Below are 21,836 nucleotides of genomic sequence, written 5' to 3' on the forward strand. Positions count from 1 at the left end.
TTGGTATAAACTCAACTCGTCGTGTTTGGAGGAAGAAGAATACTGAGTTGCATCCCAAGAACACCATACCTACTGTGAAGCATGGGGGTGGAAACATCATGCTATGGGGCTGTTTTTCTGCCAAGGGGACAGGACGACTGATCCGTGTTAAGGACAGAATGAATGGGGCCATGTATCGTGAGATTTTGAGCCAAAACCTCCTTCCATCAGTGAGAACTTTGAAGATGAAACGAGGCTGGGTCTTCCAACATGACAATGATCCAAAACACACCGCCCGGGCAACAAAGGAGTGGCTCCGTAAGAAGCATTTGAAAGTCCTGGAGTGGCCTAGCCAGTCTCCAGACCTCAACCCCATAGAAAATCTGTGGCGGGAGTTGAAAGTCCGTGTTGCTCGGCGACAGCCCCAAAGCATCACTGCTCTCGAGAAGATCTGCATGGAGGAATGGGCCAAAATACCAGCTACTGTGTGTGCAAACCTGGTAAAGACCTATAGTAAACGTTTGACCTCTGTTATTGCCAACAAAGGTTGTGTTACAAAGTATTGAGTTGTATTTTTGTTATTGACCAAATACTTATTTTCCACCCTGATTTACGAATAAATTCTTTACAAATCCTACCATGTGGATTCATGGATTTTTTTTTCACATTCTGTCTCTCACAGTTGAAGTGTACCTCTGGTGCAAATTACTGACCTCTGTCATCATTTTAGGTGGGGGAACTTGCACAATCGGTGGCTGACTAAATACTTTTTTGCCCCACTGTATGTAAAGATTTTGAAAGAAAGCTTTAAGTAGTCAGAAGCAAAACTGGGTCTGGGTTGTCACTTTGTCACCTTCCCCCACGACAATGTTCCAAATTATACCTCCAGAAGACCAAAGTGAATATTACTGGCTGGCCTGCACCAAGCACTGACTTGAATCACATTGAAAATTCGTGGACCAAGGTCCATGCCAGAAGATCATAAAATCTGGAGGAGCTTGAGAGATTCACCAAAGAAGAGTCCGCGTGGATTGCTCAGGAGACATGAGTGAGACAACAAATGACTGCGGGCTGTTATCGAGCAAAAAGGATAGGCAAATGATTGCTTTTTGTGGAAAAAAAAGTATTTCTGTCTTCAAAGTAAAATAATATAAGCATCCACATAAAACTAGGATATTTGGCTGTGTTGAAATTCTCTTGTTCCATTTAACAACACCTGAGAGTTACTTTAATAACAGACATTTTCTGGGTGGGAGGTTAGTAATTCTGACCTCATATGTATGTGTACATACCTCTGCCACATTAATCACAACCTGAAAGTAATATCATCCTTTATTTAATATAATCATTTGTGGTTTTTACTTATCAGTGTTAGCACTAACATATTGAAAAGCCTGATGTTCAGACATTGTCCTCTGAGTAGAAAAAACAACAACAACATTCACATTCACACACACACCAATGGCTGATTCCGTACGAACCTCTTGCTTTAGTACTTTGCCTGATGATACTTCAGCATATAGATTTGTGGAGCCAAGGATCAATTACAAACTTTCTTTGTTTGCTGACCCATTCTAAGCCACAACCACTCAAATAGGCTCTGGTATTCAACGGTAATCACCCATCTATGTACTAACCAATCTCGACCCTAATTAGTTTGCAAGATTAGATGAAATTGGGCATGATGAAATAGGGCTCAGTGTTAAGCCCTTAGGACTCCCCTTTTTGTTGGGATTGTAAGTTTTGGTGGCATGAGAACTCTGCCCCTATCATGGGACTTGTGTCATATGCTAAGAAGTGTGAAAGTTAGTGATGGATAGAGCAGAGCTACATGGTGTAGCACTGCTTTCTGCTTTGTTTGTGTATATGTGTAATGAGTTCTTTTCCTGTGTTTCTGCTGCAGATCGTGATTGTGCAGTTTGGAGGGAAACCCTTCAGCTGTGCTCCTCTCAACATCGAGCAGTGGCTTTGGTGTCTGTTTGTGGGAGTTGGAGAGCTGCTCTGGGGGCAGGTAAGTAGCTCTTTAGCCTGCTGAATCAAACAACACTAAGCAAGTGTAGGCTGGCAGACCTGGTTTTTTCCAAGGTGAGGCTAAGGAAATATATTCACACTGCCTGAGAGAACACTTCAGAGCTATTTTGTGCTAAAACTGACAGTTAAATAATAAACCACTGCATGTGAACTAAGGTTGGAAAAGCACACACGCTGCTCATTATTTTGTCACTCTGGTTTGTTCTGGTCAAGTAACATTGTTACAAATCTGGCTTCCAGGTGATTGCTACAGTTCCTGCAGAGCGACTGCCGTGTTTGAAGGAGGCGGGGTTGGGACTAGAACCAGGGGAGGAGGAAGGGGAGGAGCTGGCAGAGGATGAGGAGGAGATCGACTGTGCAGAAAGAGAGCTGCGCCGTGGACAGATCCTCTGGTTCAGAGGCCTCAACCGTATCCAGACCCAGGTACTGTTTAACCAGGCCCTAACCAAAAGTCTCACCAACAGATTTCTAGACATGTCAGCCAGAAGCTTCACTTGGTCATGACCACAAGCAGTTTGTTTAAGGTTAATTACAGATAGATTGGGGAATCTTTAAAAGATGTGGTATGTAATCACAAAGAGCTGCACTTCTTTAGTCATGTGCAGCATGATAAAATCCACATTACTATGGGAGTGTTCTTACTGCCTAAATAAACTGTTAGTATCATGGCCGTCACACGCTAACTAAAGAGACTTTTGGAAAGAAAGAAGTGCTTGACTCTTCTTTGAGAGTTACAATTTTAGATTTGTTCTTACTCTTCAAAAGTCAGTCTCTCTCATCCATGCTGTTGTGCTCTTCTGAATTGTGCCAAACATAATGATTCAGGTTTTTGTTTTTCTCTCTCTCCCCAACGCAGCTAACCTTTTTGTTCCACAAAGTCACAATCACACAATGGCCTTCTCTACCTTGAGAGTGCTATTTTAGATGCTCAGAAACATAACAGGAGATAAATGGTGTGAGTGTATGTGTGTGTATATGTTTGTGCGTGCAGGAGTGAGTATTTACATGTTGTACGCAAGCTTATGCAACTAGACAGGCCACTGATTCGCTTGATTGCTTTGATTGATTCTTGCACAACTTTGTGTGAGAGCGGACTTTAAGACAGGGAAACGACAGCAGTCTCCTCCTAAGGAGTGTCAGAGAGCCAGCCCAGACTCTTTGCTTAAGTGCCTGTCTTTGCATAAAGTGGCCAGTTTTTCATTAAGAGGGTTTGGTCTGAGTGCGTAGTGTGTAGATGCACAGATTTTGTTAGTAATATTCATGAATCAGTTATGATACACTGAAATCAGAGAATTTTTTACTCTGTCTGTGACAGGAGAATCTTTTAAAAGGACCAAAGACACACGCACACACTCAGACTGGACTTTCCTGCCCTTACTGAATGATGCTGTTTGTATCTCTGTCCTGCAGATGGAGGTAGTGAGCACGTTCAAGCGAAGCGGTTCGTTTCAGGGAGCGGTGAGACGGCGCTCCTCTGTGCTCAGTCAGCTCCACGACGTAAACACTATCTCTACCCCCTCTCACGTAGCTCTCTCTACTGCAACAGCCAATACCAGCCCAGCCCCTGGGAGTGAGTCCGCCGAACGCATGTACACACATACAGAAGCATTCGTGCATACATGCACACACTCACACACTCATTCAGAGACACAGAAACACACACTCGCACCCACTCAACCACCCACACACTGCCACACAGCTGCACGGCACGTGGACTGCAGTATTTTGACTCTCTATGGTTGTGTCCCTCCGGCTCGCTCGCTACTCGTGTTGTGTGCAATGTGTCCTCTGTTCTTTGCTCTTATTCTCCCTTTCAAACAGCACCCAATCCTGCCACGGCTGTGTAGTTCTGGTATTGTCTGGTCTGGTCCCAACCCACTCCTGGTCCCAGGCCAGAGACTGTTTTTGTTGTTTGTCAGTGCAGGAGGGAGCTAACTGTTCTCTCTCTGTCTGATGTGCCCTGATGCAAAAGATGCAACACTTTTATAAGTGACTCAGATTTTAAAAAAACAAGGAGTTTGTTATGCATAATTCTCAGAAGCTACGGATGCATCCTGAAGTTTAGAGAGCAGATAACAGCTCCTCCTGCACAATGTGTTATTTCTTGTCCGTGACTGAGGTCAAGCGTAGTTACTGTGGTTTGCCTCTGTTGTAAAAATCTCTATTGTAAAGGTGTCTTTCTATTCTCTGAACAACAACACAATGTAGTACTTCTCTAATACATTCTTGAGTCTCTACATACTTTGGAAAATGCTACAAATATTTTTCACTGCCATAGAATTCATTATCATTAACAAAAGGCTTCCATGTGGCTTCAGCAATACTGTAAACCTTCGAGTATAAAAGCCCTATAACACACTGCTCTTTTTAAGAATGTAGTTTTATAAAGAAACGGTTCCTTTTGCCTCTATCTTTCTAGCTTTCCTTCTTCCTCTTCTCTCACTTTTGTTCGGTGCTGAAATTGTTGTCAACTGGTTATTTCTGTAACAGTATTTCCAGCTCCAACGTCACAAGTTTGGCCCCCTGACGTCTCCAAAAAGTCCTGATTTCTCTCTCTGTCCACTTTGTTTTTCCTCACCCCTTTCTCTCTCTCTCTCTCTCTCTCTCAATGGCAGTTTTCTCTTTCTTGTCTTTCTTCCTTATTTATGAGATATTACAGGTTCCCTGTTTGCAGAAATATTATGTGAAATGTTTTCTAATTGTTCTTCATAAGTAGAGTTGTTCTTTTGTAGTGGTATTTAGATTTTATCAGATCTAAATACAGGCTCTTGTGTAGCATACTGATAAGATTTCTTTAGTAGGTTTCTCTTCATTTAATTTTTTTTTCTCAGTTTTCTTGGACCTTACGTTGTCCTTTACCTCATCCCTTTTTGTCATCCTCCATTTTCTTACTAGAATAGCAATCACCCTTCCATCTTTTCTCTTGATTTCTTTGTATGTCAGTTCTGCACGTCTGTGTGAAAGCCTGTTTGAACACGTGTTCTTTGCTGACATATCCGAGAGCTGCAGTTTGACTTGTGTGTATTCTCTGTTGGCGTGTGAGTGTGTGCACCTGTGCTCGTATACCTGTCTGCGTGACTGCGTGCATGCATGTGTGTGTTTGTGCTGTCTCTTCATTTGATTGTCATCAACCGTCTTCTCAGTTGCTTCTCTTTACCTTTCTTGCTCCCTTCCGTCCATCCTTCCCTTCCTCCATTTCATGCTGACCTCCTCTCCACCATTCTCATCACATGTAGGTGTAAATACAGAGAGGCCCAAGGCAGCACTGTTGACACCTCATTGTCACAATCACCCTGTGCAGACAGTAGGAGGAACCTGGCCTTTGTTTAAGTACTTTGGAAACATATCCTTCACTTCAACACTTTATAATATAGCATGTTAAAAAAATCAACACTGGAAGTAGAACATTGGTTTGGTGTAAAGTTGGTTGTAGAGGAGTGGAAGGAGGGATGTACAGTCCAAGTATGAAGCAAGTTTTTAGGTCTGCTAGCTCATTTGCTTGCTTTTTCTAGTCTTCTACCTTAATTCGAATAGCTTGTTATGTCCAAATCTGTTACTCAACAGCAGCGTGACACATACTTTTTACATTTTGCAGCCATCCTGTAGTGGCTGAGCCCCTGATGGGAAACAAAATGGATTTGGACAAACAAATGGAACAGGGAGAGAATGTGAAGGACCAAGCATTAACTTTGAGTCTGATGTGACCCAGGTTGTGTTCTCTGAATCACTTTGTGCTGTCTGGAGGCATCCAGTGGTCAAATAAAATCTCCCATTGTTCTCAACTCCAGCTTGGTTTATGCAGAAAATATGAATCCGAATGTGTCACAAGCCTAAGCCAGAGAAATGTATATATATATATATATTTCAGAAAGGGTTTTTCTTAAACGAGAGGTCAGGTGAACCAACAATGAAAGTATGGTGCTAACACATATTGTAATGTGCCTGGAAGAGTATTCAGCCATGGCTCTTTATGCATGTGCCAGTCAAGGTGAATCTTTCCCTCTGTATTAACTGAAACAAAACAACACTTTCTTTACGTGGGCCAAGATTTTGCCATAAAATGCTACCATTCAGCTAATGCATGCTGATTCTTCTGTTAAAGATTTACCACGGACTCTAAGTGCTTTCTGTAATGATTACAGAAAGAGATTTTGAGATTAAATATTATTAAAATAAAAGTTAAAATAATATTTTGAGAATGAAGTCAGAATGTTGAGATTTAAGTTGTCATTTCAAATCAAACACTGCCACAGCTACTATACGCTCTACAACTTGCATAGTCAAAATTGTGTTTTAGCTTTTGTCTTTTGAGTTTCATCTCAAGATTTTGACTTTATTCTCAAAATTAACAGTAATGTTTCTGTTCTTAATGTGGCCCTAATATGCCATCTATAGTCCCTTTGGTCAAAATCGTGATAAAAATGCTTAACCATTTTTTGTGAGAAATTTGTGAGTATTGAGATGTTCTTTGGTTGTAGACATTACTGCTATCAGTGAATGTCCGCATTCTAACCTGCTTACAGTGGGTAAAGTGTGCTTTTACACCCACAATCCGGAGGAAAATCAAAGTCATGGCTCTCTTTTGACTTTGTGTTACAGTAATTTGAATGTTTATTGGAAATTGGAAATCTGTGAGCACCATTTTTATTTTTTCACAAGCGGTGTGTAAGCAAGCGTAGTTGCACACATAACACATAGCTAGAACTGGATTTTATAACAGCTTACAAGGGGTATAAATTAATCTTTTTATAGTGACATTTTTTTAGAAATAAAATCCCCACTTTTTTTTCAGTATTTTCCTCTTCTATGCCAGTGCAAACATGTACGCATATGACCTGATGCAGTGTCCAGTTTATACCCTGCAACTCGTCCAGTGTCAGCTGGGATAGTCATACTTTTCTGGGGCAAATGGACTGAAAATTGTTTTAAAAAATATTTAAGGTAAAATTGGCCTTGTAGTAGTTGTGGCTGTCCTGTAAACAGTTTTACTCTATGATTATTTATATTAATTTGTTAACAGTGTGAAAGAGATTTGGATTGTAATACTATGAGTGACCACAAGTTTAAGTTGGCAGTGAAGCTGTCACAATTCAGGAAATTGTTTTATATTATCACCCTTTTTTTTTTTTTAATGACCTCTTAAGATGAGGGAAATGTCCTCTTCATTGCCAGGGGTTGGTTGTCTGATTGGACCAAAGCACCAAATTCACATTACTTGCAGATGCCCATATGCTATCCAAACAGAGTGGCCTGTCCCCCAGCATTGCTGCTTATCCACAGTTTGTTTCAGGGACAGACTCTAATCCACTACCCAAAGTTCTTTCTAAAGCAACCAGACTTGTGCCCTGTTGAATTATGGTGTGCCTACACCCTGACATTGACACCACTGACTCCCTGACCAATTCTATGAGAAGACAGCAAAGGCAAATCCGAAGGAAATATCACAAATAATAAGTGGAGATATAAAAATGATAAAAGTCTTTGTTTATTGCCGTCATTCACCTGAGCTGTGTTGGATCTTAGAGATTCCTCTGGATCTTTAGAAGTGATCTATGGATCCAGTTTCATTTCATTTCAAGCTGAGTTAGTTAATTCCATGAGCAAGTCCCATTAAAGAGATTAACCTTTAAGTTTACTTTTGTCGGGAAAAAACAAAGGGCAATAAGCTATTTTACTCTAATCCATTCAGTTCTTTAGTAAAGAATTTTTAAATTAAAAATTAAAAAAATACATCAGCCTCCACCCTTAAATGGGATGTGAGCATATGACATATGAAGAAAAGATGCTCTTAATGCCACAAGGTGTCACTATGGATTACAGCTCATTATACCAGGGGTGAATGCCTCTTCAGTTGGGCCTCAATTCGGGAATTAAGAACCATTAACCAGTCATCTACCTCACAGCTTCTCCCAGTATTTATGTTGCAGTCTCTTCTCATCAGCAGTTCTTTTGCCTCTCTATCTTCCAGCGCCCTTTTTTCTCCTCGTACTTTAACCATCATTGTTTTTCCATCAAGCACTGCTGAAAGAGCCAACAGGGAGAGAGGGAGAGACAGAAAAGAAATGGTTGAGAGGAATAAGTAACACAGCAGTGCCCTGACCTCCGGGCCTCTCTGGTCACACTGGTGGGCGTCATATACTCGAAAGTTTACTCTTACCATGGAGACAAAATGAAAACAAACCGAGCACTGACGAAGTGAGAAAGTAACATTCTGAAACCTTCTCAGGCTGCATGAGGTGTTTTTCTACTGTCTGACATGCTCTTTGGAAAAACAGATAAGCACTGAACCTACCGCTTGACCGTCTGTCTGTACATCTGTATGTCTCTCAGTCTATCATATGAGCCAGAGTCATATATAGAGACTTCTCCTAGTTTGGCCAACTGCAGCATTGAACTCCATTCAGCTGCTTGACCATCCGCCTCTCATAATCACAGTTGGGACTCCAGTAGGTGTTGCAGTGAACATGAAGCTTTTTCTTTGCCGATCTCATTCGGCCAAACTGTCTCTGTATAAGGCTCTGTCTGCCTCTGCCTGTCAGTATATTTGCATTAAACTGTCTCTCTTTCTTTTGAGCTCATGCTGCTTCTTTTCCTCTGTTTGGGCGTTGGAGATGGGTGCATGGACCAACTGCTATGGCAAAGGAATGTGTTTATGCACGCATACACCACCTTGAAGTGCACTCGTAAAACTCACTTGTGCGTGTGTTTGTGTGCGAGCATGTCTGTGAGAGAGAGGGAGAGACAGAAAGAGAGTGTAAGTGACAAAGATCTGATTAAGCATGACCTGACTGTCTCTCTCTGTGGCAGGGCTGACACCCAAGCTTCACTCTTTTCTTACTAGTAATCTAGCTAATCACATAGTGTTCTAACCTGCTGATTCTTCATGATGTCACTTTTCTGTTTTGCAAGATTTGTTATTTTACATCCCGCAGCAACTTCATCGTCATCATTCTTGTCACTCTGCTCTCCTGTCTGTCACTGCTGCATGGCACACAGAACACTTTGCACATGTGCATGAGCACACGTGTCGGGGTGCTGACTGAATGACTCACAGTTTGGCTGTGTTTATAAAGCAGCTCTCTTTAACAAACAGCTCCCATGACTGACAGCTGCCCGATGCATGCGGAATTCAGACTCCAAACTGCACGATGTGGAGATAACTCTGGTCCACTCTGCTGCATGCATGTATTATTTATGTGTGTATGTGTGTTTGGTCACTGCTATAGGTTCTTGCAAAATTCTTCTTTTATTGTATATTGAATTAACACACTCACCATTCCTGCTTCTTTCTCCATTTGTGCCTAACAAACACCTTCATCTGTGTGTGCATGCCTGTGATCCTGTGTGCTGAGGTATGAGTGTTTTTCCCATGCATAATGTATCACCAGCCCAACAGATTGCACACACACAAACAGCCATATAGACACATATGCCAAGTGTGTGTGATGTAAAGTTTCTGCAGCTTTAGTGTTTTTTGTGATGGTGGCTACTGAATGTTTTTGTCTTGTAAGGTGTGACCGATGTGTGAGAACTGACAGAAACATGTCATCAGCCAACTCATTTTAAAACTATTTATTTTTCACTTTTGTGTGTTGGAGACACACAGGATCAGGTGGATGTCTAGCTGACGCTAAATTAATCCAGATATGATGTTACCCCAGTATAATTAATCTTCAATTGTCAGACAGATTGCTATTAAATTAGTGCAGTGCCATGGTTTGGATGGTGATATAGTTAAAAACTTTAAACAAGATCTATTCTGCTTATTTAACAATGTGGTGTAGCTTCTGAAAAATGTGTTTCTATCCAGAATGGATCATACATGCAGGCAACACAAAGGACTTAGGTGGTTATTACATGATATGGTGATATATCTCAATTAAATGAAATGCACCAATTTATTTTCAAGATGACCTATTCTGCTGTCTTATAACAACCTCTCAGGTCATAGAGGTCCTGTCTGAAAGAAACTCGTCCTTTAACACTACCCTCACTTTAAGCCAACTTTCTTTTGATTGGCCTCCCTTCATAAACAACAGGTCTAAGCAACAGCTAGAAGAGACTTCTGTGGTCATAGCCAGGGCTGTTTTTGTCTATGTTAGGGATGTCCACTTTCAATGACATCATGCAGATCCAGATGTAGAAATAAACTACCTAAAACAACATCTATCTAAACAAAGTTATAAATATATTTATTTAATCCATGTTTTCCTTTCCATGGCTATTTGTCAACCTTCTTCCATACCAGTCAAATGATTATATCAATTTGTGCTCTCACGTCATCTTTATAGCATTTTCTTAACTTGCTTCTTACCTGAATCCATGCCATAATATAAATATTAAAAACATAGGTCTTACAGTATTTATGCTGCTTTTAAGAATACAGTGTTAAAATCTATGACATCAAGGGGCTTAGGGCATGAAGAAGTTGGGTTTGATCACTCTGGGCAATTAAAGATGCATGATTCAAAAAGGCATCTGTGGGGCAGAGCGAAAACAGCTAAGTAGGGATTTGAACTAATTTGTCAAGTTGTTCAGATGACACATACTATTTAGCACCTTAAAGCCTAAAATATAATATCACTTATTCATCATTTATTAAATGCTTTTATTGTGTTTTTACTTAAATTCTAAATGTAATTCATGTAAAATAAATAAATTCTTTTTTTTTTTAAAGCTACTGCTCCGATGGGGATTTTAAACAGGATAAATCAAGAGCAGAAGATCAGAATCAAGACCTAGCTAACAGTGTGCTAGCTGTACATTTATATTTAGCAGACTGACACAAGAAGGGTATCAGTTCAGATTTGTGTATTTGAGCATTTTAAAAATCTTTTTCAAAATCTTTCTTCATACTAAGAGTTTGATGTTTATGTTTAGCTTAACTTAAGTAACAAAAAAACAAAAAAAAGCAAGAGATATAGCGCTAGCCTAACCATATCCAAAGTTAAGAGAATGAACTTACCATACAATTAAGGGTTTCTTATCCTTGAAAATAATATTGATGTGTCGATTAGAATGATTGATATCATTCTGAAGAGCACTAGTCACTTGCAGTGTCAAAACACCTTAAATCTTAGTAAAAAAAAAATGAAGCATATTTTATCATTTCAAAATATTATTTTACTTGTACTCTGTTTAAAAAGTGGAAGATTGATGTGCCTTTGTCCTTTGTCCTGAGCGAGTCCTATTAATTTCAGCTTCCACAGCAGCTCTTGGTCAAAAATTTAACTGACCATTAGAAGTTACATTGCCTTTATTTTAACTGCAGCCACCTGGCCCTGAGTGTCTGCTTGTCTCTTACTCTGTTTGTCTGCTGGAGGACACAAGTGGGTCTGTCTTTGGGGTCCCATGTCTCCTTTTTCTCTTCTTTTTCTCTGACTTTCTCCTCTGTCTTTTTTGTGGTCTCTCCCTGATCTCTTTTCTTCTGGGCAGATGCGAGTGGTGAAAGCATTCCGTAGTTCACTGTACGAGGGCCGGGAGAAACCGGAATCCCGCAACTCCATCCACAACTTCATGGTCCACCCAGAGTTCCTCATCAATGACCTCATCCACAACATCCCGCTGATCGACGACACCGATGTGGATGACGAATCAGAACTCAGCAGATACCAGCACCTGCACCCGGCCCTCCGCAAGCCGCCCCCGCCTCCCACCCAGCCCCAACCCCCGCCTCGCACCCATCCCACCCGGCCCTACCGCCAGTACAGCCTCCCGGTGACCCCATGCAACCGAAACAACAACAACAACAGCAGCAGCAGCAGCAGCAGCAGCATTGATTCAATGGTCGCCTACAGCAACCGAAACAGCACCAACGCAGTCATCACCTACAACCGAAGCCCCCGTCATCACCACCACCACCTCCACCATAATCATCATGGCAGGGACAGGCCGGTGAAACCCTCAACCCCCTACCCGGCCCATCTCTACTGTGTGGAGACCTCCTTATAACTGATCTGAACTTGGGTTTGGGAGGGGGGGTGGAAAAAGGGGGGATGAAGTTAGGGTGAGAAAAAGAGAGGGCTGAGGACCTACACACATGACATTTTCATCTAATCGCCCTTTCAACAAGCTCACAAGAGGGAGCAAAGGACAAGGAGGGAGTGGACAATGGCCGGAGACTTCTGCTTACAACTCCCTGAGAACATGTTGCCACTTTCCCTCCCTTTGCCCTTACCCCAGCCCTCTCAGTCTGACTTCCCACCTTCACCCCAGTCCCTCCCCTCCTTTACCCACAAAACCATCCAACTCAGTCTGTCACCCCCTTCTTGTGGAACCCCACTCACCCTGCCCAGCTGCACACCAACTTCATGCACGCTCTTGTCACACACACCTGCAGGTCTGCTTTGGCAGGGTCTGAGTGGGGGGGGGGCAGACGTCCAGAAGAAAACCACACATTCCCTAATGCTTCAGCAGAACAAGGCCATGCGGCTATGGGGGCTGACTCACTCCATTTCTATTGGTGTTCATCATTAATGTTGTCGTCACCCACTTTCCACCACCATTTATCTACCACCATTTATCTGGGTAGATTCTGCAGCCGCTTCAAAGTCACTACTTTGCTTGTAGTATAAGTAAAACGCTTTGTTAAAGCTTTAACAGTCATTTCCATTTCCCATTCATTTATTTCCCAACATAATGGTGCTCATTTATTTCGTTCTTATATATCATTTTATTTCTTCTCAGAAACTTTGAGTTATTTTTCTTTCATCCCTCTTTCTCGTTCATTGTGTGTACGTATATTGTCTTGTCTCTTCTGAAAAAAACAAACAAAAGCATAACAAAAAAAGGTTGCTGTTCATTTAAATACAATGGCTGTGACAATGTCTAAAAGATCAGGGCACTTATATCTATGTATCTGTCTATAGGTACATAGATATAAATGTTTGGGAAGCAACAACACAGAACTCATTCATCACCTCACTTTGTCTTTGAATGCTGCCCCATTTGTTCACATGACCTGTTATCTGGAATATTGCTCTGAGATGAACAGTGTATGAGATGTCATGTTAATTTGGATATATTACTGTGTAAATTTCATTTCAAGCCTCCTGCCATATCCCCAGTATGCATGGGGAATATCTGCACCTGTCACCTTGGGCAACCTCCATGGCTGACATCCTCTTCCAGTCCCTTCATTTCTGTTCCGTGTCCCATCGTCTTCTCTCTTGCTGTTCCTCCTTTGCTCATTTTGTCGCATTACGTCCAAGAGTTTGTCGGTGCGTGTGTGTCAGCTTTTTTCTTTTTGAAAAAAAAGCTGAATGCTTGGGAAGCATTAACCCTTTAAATGCCATCAAACACGCAATGCACAGGCGAAGGCCCTTTAAGACTTAACGTGCACTCGGTTGGAAGCCCCTCCTGCTCACATGATCAGGTCGTCTCTGTTACGTAACCAGCGCCCTCTGCGCAGACAAAAGGATTGTGCCATTTTAACCTGCTCAGTGTCTCAACCACATGCCCGCATCTAATGTCAGTGTTCACTTTTAGATATCAGGTACAACCAAGAAGAGCATATTGTAAATGTTATTATGTCCTTGCGCATTCCCCTTCATTACTCTGTACAGATATAAGGCTATGTGTTTTAGCTAGTTAGCTCCATTTAGCATAAAGAGCTAGCCTAACTTATTCAGAAACACCTGTAAAGCACTCCAATTACCACGTGACGTCTCCCTTTTAAATTTTTGAGTTATGCAATTTTGTTGCTTTTGTTTTGTGCCAGGGAAACAAGCAAAATCTTAGTTAAAGTCTGACAGCTTTTCATATTGGGGCGACTGTGGCTCAGGGGGTTGGGAAGTGTATCTGTTACCGGAAGGTTGCCAGTTCGATCCCCGGGCTCTCTGTCCTGGTCGTTGTGTCCTTGGGCAAGACACTTTACCCTACTGGTGTTGGCCAGAGGGGCTGATGGCGCAATATGGCAGCCTCACTTCTGTCAGTCTGCCCCAGGGCAGCTGTGGCTACAACCGTAGCTACATCCACCAGTGTGTGAATGAATAGTGGCATTGTAAAGTGCTTTGGGTGCCTTGAAAAGCGCTATATAAATCCAATGCATTATTATTGTCACAATATCTATGAAAACATATGACACACAGATAAGGATCTGTAAATGCCATCCTAAATGCAGATATAACAATAGTAGTGAGTGAAGGCTGATAGTGTTTGATACAGGGGTTAAGCCTATACATTGATGGTTCTGTAACCTTTAAAAAACACAGGACACGTGCAGGTCAAAATCTCTTCTCTCTTGGCTGTCAAGAGACATCAAACTGCTACAAGAAAGAGCATCATTGTGGTGACAGTGGACTGTGCTGCAGGAGGATGTTTTAGACAGCAAACAAGAGGAACTGCTGCTGCTACACCACAAAGCTCACAGTCCCAATAATGGTCTCATAGTTGTTGACACATTATTTCCACTTTATGCTGTTTATGCAGGTCCAAGTCTCATTTATTAAATTATTTTAAAATTAAAACTGGATGCAATAAAGATTTCAGGGCTTAAAACATCCCCAGCCAGACTCTGGACAGCAGGCTCATGAAACAGGTAGTAAGTTTTCTTTGTGACACTAATCTAGATCTATTACAGTTTTTACAACAGAGCTTTCTTAAGGTTTGCTGTTGTGGTGCCTCATCATATAAAAGATGAAAGGGCATGGAATTTAAACTTGCTGCATTTCATTCACTTTTCAACACACATCCAGGAAATAAGGCCAAAGCCTCTGGTAACAAACAAAAGTATCAACCAAGTCCTTTCCAGGTCATAGCCCTTAAAAACATAGCCAGCAACTACATTACTGTACATCTGTGGATCACACCATGGTGTGATGCAGTGCAGAAGGAGATATGACTCAACTCAATTTCAGTGTAAAAAAAATAGAACAGCTCACTAGTGTTTAAAAAACAAACAAACAATTAACCACAATTACCCATATAAAAAAACATCTGGATAGACAAACAGTGAAGTAAATGTAGGCTTGCTAAGCTGGAAACCAATCATCTAAACTTTGAGAATCCCTAAAAGAAATGGTTAGAAATAGAAGGATAAGTCATGGTTTTAGGAAGGTTTGTGTGCAGAGTGATTTATGGGTCAGGCTAAGTACACTTCTGTATTAAACCACATCTAACCTGTGAGCTTTATACGTGCTGCTAGAAGAACTGAACTGTTTCTAGTCTTTATGTCAAGCTAAGCTAAACTAAGCTAACTTCCTGCTGAACCCATGCCTTTATCTAACTCACTACAAGAAACCCAGTCAGCCACTTTGCCAGACATTATGTCTAAGCTGCCAACCTAAAAGGCCATAACACACTGCATGAGCACACAGCCCAACGAAAACAACAAAAGAAGAGAAAAAAAAAAATCAGATATCCACCATAGTGATGACACCAGTGACATCACCTCCACCTTGACATTCCATGGAACATACATTCCAAACATCACATTCCAGAGCAGCTGTGAGAGCGCCCTCCTGTATCCCATATTGTACTAGGTGTGGGTGGACCGCTGACTTCATGTTGCCTCAGAGTGTGACACCTCAAAGCAATGCAAACTCCTGCTACCTCCCCTTTCTCTGCCCCTCCACCTCCCCTGCAGCTGACTTGTCCCACCGCCAGACTAAGGCAAGGGCAGACGTTATGCAAAAGACTGCCATGTCGACAAACGCACCCAACCATTGGATTAAAACCACAGTGAGAGAACGCATCTGTCCTGCTAGTTCTGTTTCAGTAAGTGCGCAGGGCTTTCTGGGAACACCCTTACCTGTACAGAACTCTTGTCTTCTTGAATGCTCATCATCATCGTCACCACCCTAAACCGACCTGAGCTGGGTGGGGCAGGTGGTGACCAATAGGTCTGTCTGTTTTGAAGCATGCATTTGGTATCATTAATGTCACACTTTATGTGTTGGTAAGTCATTTAGGCTCTGATCTCTCCACATCTGCTCTCTTCCTCTCGCTCACTCTCTTTCTGTCTCTCACACACACAGACACACACGCACGCATGCGCACATCCTGCTCAAGTCTCCTCTATTTCAGCACAGCTACATCAGTGCTTTTTTCTGTATGTATGAAAACACGCACACACACACACCAGACTACAGGGCAATAATCTCAAGTGGTGTAAATTTGATTGTCCAGGCATCTCTGTCCATCTGTCCAGCCATGTTACATCATGATGTTGTGAGCCAGATTCACAAAAGACAAAACAATGTGAAGAAGAATATATTTATCAGAATTATTTATCAAAATTCTAAATTGTACAACTGCACCATTGTACAGATCGCCCAAATGTGCACATGTGGATCTTTGATTTACAGGTACTATGTTCCTGTTACACTTTTTTTTTAAATGTTTCTTTCTTTTATTTGAATTGCTTTTTGTAAAGAGAGGAACAACAAAATGGAAGCGCTTGTATTATATTGTTATTATTATGATTATTATTCTTGATTTTCTCCACCGGTGCTCCCACTGATGGAAAGACAGTTGCACATTCTCCTGAGCATATTCTGAGGGCTGTGTTTTCTGTCCAGTGAACAGCCCCTGAAGTGTGCTGAGGTGCAGAGATGCTTACAGTCTCTTAAGACCAGAGACACCACTCTATAAATAGAGAACAGGAGATACAAATGTACCTCATTATAGTCTGAAAGACTGGACAAAGTGGGGACCCAGAAGATGGAGAATCAGAAGGCGATGCAGAGCTAGAGACTGCAGAAGTGCAGTGCTTCCATGTGCTGTTTAGGCTGCTCTTTTAGATCTGCCACCAGTATTTACTGCCATGTTACCACAGGAACAAATGAAGGCTTTTACATTATTCATTATACATACTATTGTAAATATTATGTGTGGAATGGTCCCCCTTCTTGCACAAAGCAGTCCTGTTCTGCAGACAGAAAATGCAGCCTTAACTGTGCTGAAATAAAAAAAAAAAGGAAAAAAAAAAAAAAAGACCAAAAAAAAGAAAAAAAAACAAACCATGAAGACTATTGAATATATTAAAGAGTTACCTGCCTGTTATTTAAGCGAATAAATATCTATATATGAGAAAGAACACACCTGTATACTGTAGACTAAGTCTGTATGGAAATCTAAGAGAATTTAATGGGAATTAAGTCCAACACCTTTTGTCTGTATGAAAGAAAAAAAAATCAAAGTATTCTACAATAATAACTTTGACAAAGTTTGTGTGGTCCTGTTGTTTGTTCACAATAATGCAGGAATGCCCTTCCATTTTCAAACCTCTGCACAAGGTGATGCATCATCCTGTCCCTCAAAGGTAACTAAAATCACCTGATGAACATCGAGGATTTATATCTGTGTGGGTTTCTTCATCAATGAACCTGACGCTTCAGCTACTTTCTTCAATAAACCTCTTGCGCAACAAACATGGTGGCTTGTCAAACAGGTGGAGTGGATAGTATTAAAGTGGGCTTGTTATGCTGTTTCTTATTTTCTGTAATACATCCTGTCACAATGGTGAATTCAGATATTAAAGTTAACGAGGTTTGTGTATGTATAAACAGAGTTGACAAAAGTACAAACATTCTGTACTTAAGTTGAAGTACAAATACTACTGTTAAAAAAAAATACTCTAGTACTGATTCAACCTCTTTACGCAAGTAAAAATGTACTCAAGATGAAAAGTAGCTCTTTGGAGGTTTCCATTTTTGTGCAAAGCTAACTGAACCTTGTGATATATTAACACAATGATAAAATAATATCACTAGATGGGAATATGTAAAGTGGATTGACCAGGGCCCTGTTTCAGGAAGCCGGTTTGGAAAACTCAGAGTGAAAAACGACACTCACGGTTGAGTAACCCCGAACTGTCCAACTCGGAATATTCCGTTTCAGAAAGGCTGATAACAATTAGTTCAGTCAACGCGGAGTTGCTTTAACCCCAAGTGAAGCGCGCGGACGAGGATACATAAAGCCCTGATAAGCGGAGCACAGATTAAGCGAGTCACCATGGAGACGGAGGGAAAGAAGGCGCTTGAGGCCGAAATTCTGATGGCAGCATATGCTGATAACATGCAAATTCCGCGGAAAAAAGTAACACAGCCACAGCTGCAAAAGCATGCATGGCAAAACATAGCCGACAGAGTCAATGCGTGAGTGTTAATATAAACATTGATCGAGGGATTTCCACCCATTTAACACGTTATTTTATCATATGTTATTTTATTTGTTATTTTATACATTTTATTTTGTGATGTGATGTGAGCGCAGGTGCAACCCAACAGGCCCCAAACGTGCCTGGCAGCAAGTAAAAATGAAATATAAAAATATAGTCCAAACAGGTAAGGTGTAATTGTATTATGAGCCATAGTGCTTGGTCTGTTTGTCCCATGTAAATCAATTGCAGTTAGAGGCTACATTAATTTTCTTTCTGTAAGCACTTATTGAAATTATCTGAGCACATTACAAGTACATATTTGCTTACTCTGTATGCTCAAATGTGGCCCGTTATAGCCAACAGAAAAAAAGCGGAGGCCCGAAAAACAGGTGGGGGTCCTCCACCACCACCACTCACAGAGGCTGAGCAGTTGGCCCTCAGCCAAAACAGTGGGCGCCCTGTGGCCGAAGGCATCTCTGCGGGGACATCCTCTGAGGCAATAACCCCGCAAGACACAAGTGCCTACATAAGGGGTAAATTCAAAATAATACATGATGTGCATACATCCTTTCTTCACAGTCACCTTTGCAGTGCTACTCATTCATTTGATAAACTCTTTACCATAATGGATTATTTTGTAGTGAAGTTATTTTCCGACTGATCTTGCCTTCCCTCAGCCTTGGTTGTCTTTGAGAGCATAATGACAATGAAGTGTAAGGTGCTTGGTATGTTTGTTAATTGCCATTTGGTCCCTTGTAAGTTATAAGTGACCTGTATAAACCTCATATTCTATCAGTTGATGGTGATGGTGTACTGCATCTGGTGCAGCCTCCTGTTGAGCCAGACCAACATGCAGTTGTGAGTAATACTCCACAGATTATATGAGTTTACAGTAGAACAGCAATGTTGTCTATTTCTTTACTACAGGAAAATAATGAAGAAACATTGACAGCTGTTACAGAGGAGGAAGCAACAGAGACACTTTATGAGGTTTACATCTTTTAATACTTTGTGTACAGGAAATACAGGCGACCAATAAAGCCAGTTGAACAAAAAATCTGTTTATTCTTCTTTCAACATGTTGAGGTGATGGGTCAAAAGAAATGATTGTGACATATGGTGTCTCTGACTGCTCTTCCATCTTGTATGTCCGTGGGAGGGTCAGGATGTTCATGGTTTGGATCACTGCTGATGTTTGGTTCAGAAAGACAGTGTTCTCCTCTAATTGTGGCAATGTTGTGAAGAATCACACATGCCACAATAATGTCACATGCCCTTTCTGGGGTGACCCTGAGTCTTTGCAGGCACTGGAACCGGGCCTTAAGCATTCCGATAGTCATTTCAATTCTGGCTCTTGTCCTGCAATTAGCCAGATTATATCGCTGCTGTGGGCCCGGTTCAGGGTCAGGGTAAGGGGTAAGCAAATAGGGTAAACATGGATACCCCCTATCACCAAGCAAGTAGCCAGTGAACTCTCCTAAGACAGAAGGGTACACTTCAGTTCAAATGTCCCTGAAGCAATTGGTCTTTATATATTTTAAAGTATTCTCAACTCACCATGTCCAAATTTTGTGCTCAGTGTACATTCACGGAATATTTGTGAGTCATGGACAGAGCCTGGCCACTTGGCTTCCACATTTGTGATAATGTTGGCAGCATCACATATGATCTTCACAGTGCAGAGAACACAAATTAGCATCCATTACTATAATGAAATAATTTGTTAGTTTGACATGCTACAGGGAACTATGTACCTGTACATTAATGCTGTGGAAAGACTTCCTGTTCACATAGTCTCCTTCATTTACTGAAGGAGCAATGATTGGAATGTGAGTGCCATCTGTACAGCCAATCACGCCTGGGAACCCTGAAAATAAATGTGCAATTTAAGTAGTAGTCCAAGTATCACCACATCATACATTAAGTTTTGGTCATCCTGATACCTGCAATTTTGTGGCATCCCTCTTTGATAAATCTTGTGGGTCTATGACCGGGGAACACCACAAACGAGTGCAGGAGACGTTTCAGTGCAACTGTAACATTCCTGACTGCCCGACAGACGGTAGCCTTGGAAACGTGCTCAGCGTCACCAATATTATACAGAAAGCTCCCGTTTGCAAGAAACCGAAGTGCAATACAAATAATATGCAATGAACTGAGAGCATGTCCGCGATGTGTCACATGCGTAATATATGGCCTGAGGATGTTATCCAAATAAATTATAGATTGTGCTGAGAAACGGTAACGTTCGCACAGAAAATCATCAGGAAATGATAAAATGTCCAAACGCGCTCTGATCACTCTCTCCCGGCGGAGAGCTCTGCGGAGAATTTGGGCTTCACGATCTACTGGCTCTTCAAGGAAGGGACACGCCATGTCCGACACTTCCTACTGTCAGGTTTCCGACAAAGGGGCGGAGACAGTCAGGGTTAGTTGTAGTAAACCTGCTAGGGGGCAGGTTAGCTTCACGGAGTGTGTCGTCATAGTGACTCACTCAGGCTTCAGCTGAACTCGCTTTGTGAAACCGAAAACCCAGAGTTTTCGTTAACTCAGGGTATACTTACTCAGTTTTTCCACTAAACCGGCTTCCTGAAACAGGGCCCAGATGTCAAAAGATGTTTCATGAGTTGTCCTGCCTGATTTTCATCCTCTACACTTACAGTACACTGTCTTTATATTAGACAGTATAAAGTTGGTATGAAGGTGGAATTGAGTAAATGAATCTCAGCATCATCAGCTAAATTTCATATAAATCCCTGCTTCACTTGATGTAACCTAACTCTGACCAAGAAACCACAGCCACACCAGTCACACACTGTTTTTTACTTTAAATCCATCACAGTACAGCAAACTAACCGGTTTGCTATCCTGAATTAACCTGCAGAGGATTTTCATGCAGCCTTTAAATAGCACAATTAGTCTGCCTCAGTTTGTTTTGCAGCATGTTTCACAATATGAAAAAATATTATGTCACATGTACAGACCCAATATCTAACTTAAAAACATGAGGATTTCCAGTTTATCAAATCTCACTGAGCAGTTCTTCCTCTCTTCTTCTTCTCTTCTCTTGTCCTGTCTTTCTTATATTTCTCTATCTCTGAGTGAAGTTAGCTCTCTTTGTTTTCTTTCCCTGTGAAATACAGCAGCTGGAGCTTGCGCTAGCAACATACTGTGTGACAAACTACACGCTGCACACAAGTTTGTGTGTTTGCTGATGTTTGTTGAGTTGATAAAAACTTTGCATTTTAAATTACCTGACACTTTTAAAAAGTCACCCCCTTTATGCTTTCTCCTCTTCTGAATTCTTGCTCCTCTTCTCAAATACCGCAATTTACGGACACCTGCAGTCGTTCTGGTGTTGTGTAAAAAAACAAAAAACTAAAACAAAAAACACTGTCCGGCTTTTAAACCCTGACTTTAGCACACATCATCTCTTTTTATGCAACATGCTCTAGTGATTAATAAAGAAACAGGATTTCCTTTCATGTGTTTCTGTTTAGGCTTCAATAAGTGGTTTACACATTACATTGCTAAGAGCTAAAGCTTTAAAAAAAAGCTTTGATAGTAGTTGGATCTTTTGTAACAACTTGAAAAAATAACCTCAATAGTTACTTTTTTGTATTTCTCAGTGTTGGGATTACATTTAAGATGAAAGAGATAATTATGAATAAACTATTACATAGTAATTCAGTCCCAGTAACTATTTCTGAATTCCCCTTGTATT

At 41.2% G+C, this 21,836-nt stretch overlaps 1 protein-coding gene across 5 annotated transcripts in view; it reads left to right on the forward strand.

The window, feature by feature from the left end:
- atp2b3b (ATPase plasma membrane Ca2+ transporting 3b) overlaps window positions 1-17,179 on the forward strand; it is a 106,027-nt gene extending 88,848 nt beyond the window's left edge. For 2 of the 5 annotated variants that reach the window (XM_082517600.1, XM_082517601.1), the window contains 4 exons: window positions 1,883-1,990; window positions 2,251-2,433; window positions 3,421-3,580; window positions 11,446-11,562. In XM_082517600.1, the coding sequence (XP_082373726.1) occupies window positions 1,883-1,990; window positions 2,251-2,433; window positions 3,421-3,580; window positions 11,446-11,471 (477 nt within the window). In that variant the 3' untranslated portion in view covers window positions 11,472-11,562. Of the gene's footprint in view, window positions 1-1,882; window positions 1,991-2,250; window positions 2,434-3,420; window positions 3,581-11,445 lie in introns of all 5 variants that reach the window. The other 3 variants (XM_082517598.1, XM_082517599.1, XM_082517602.1) reach the window with 2 other exon arrangements.
- Window positions 17,180-21,836: the final 4,657 nt, after the last annotated feature.

The sequence above is a fragment of the Aulonocara stuartgranti genome (assembly GCF_965226115.1).
Source record: "Aulonocara stuartgranti genome assembly, chromosome: 20".
NCBI classification, from domain to species: Eukaryota; Metazoa; Chordata; class Actinopteri; order Cichliformes; family Cichlidae; genus Aulonocara; species Aulonocara stuartgranti.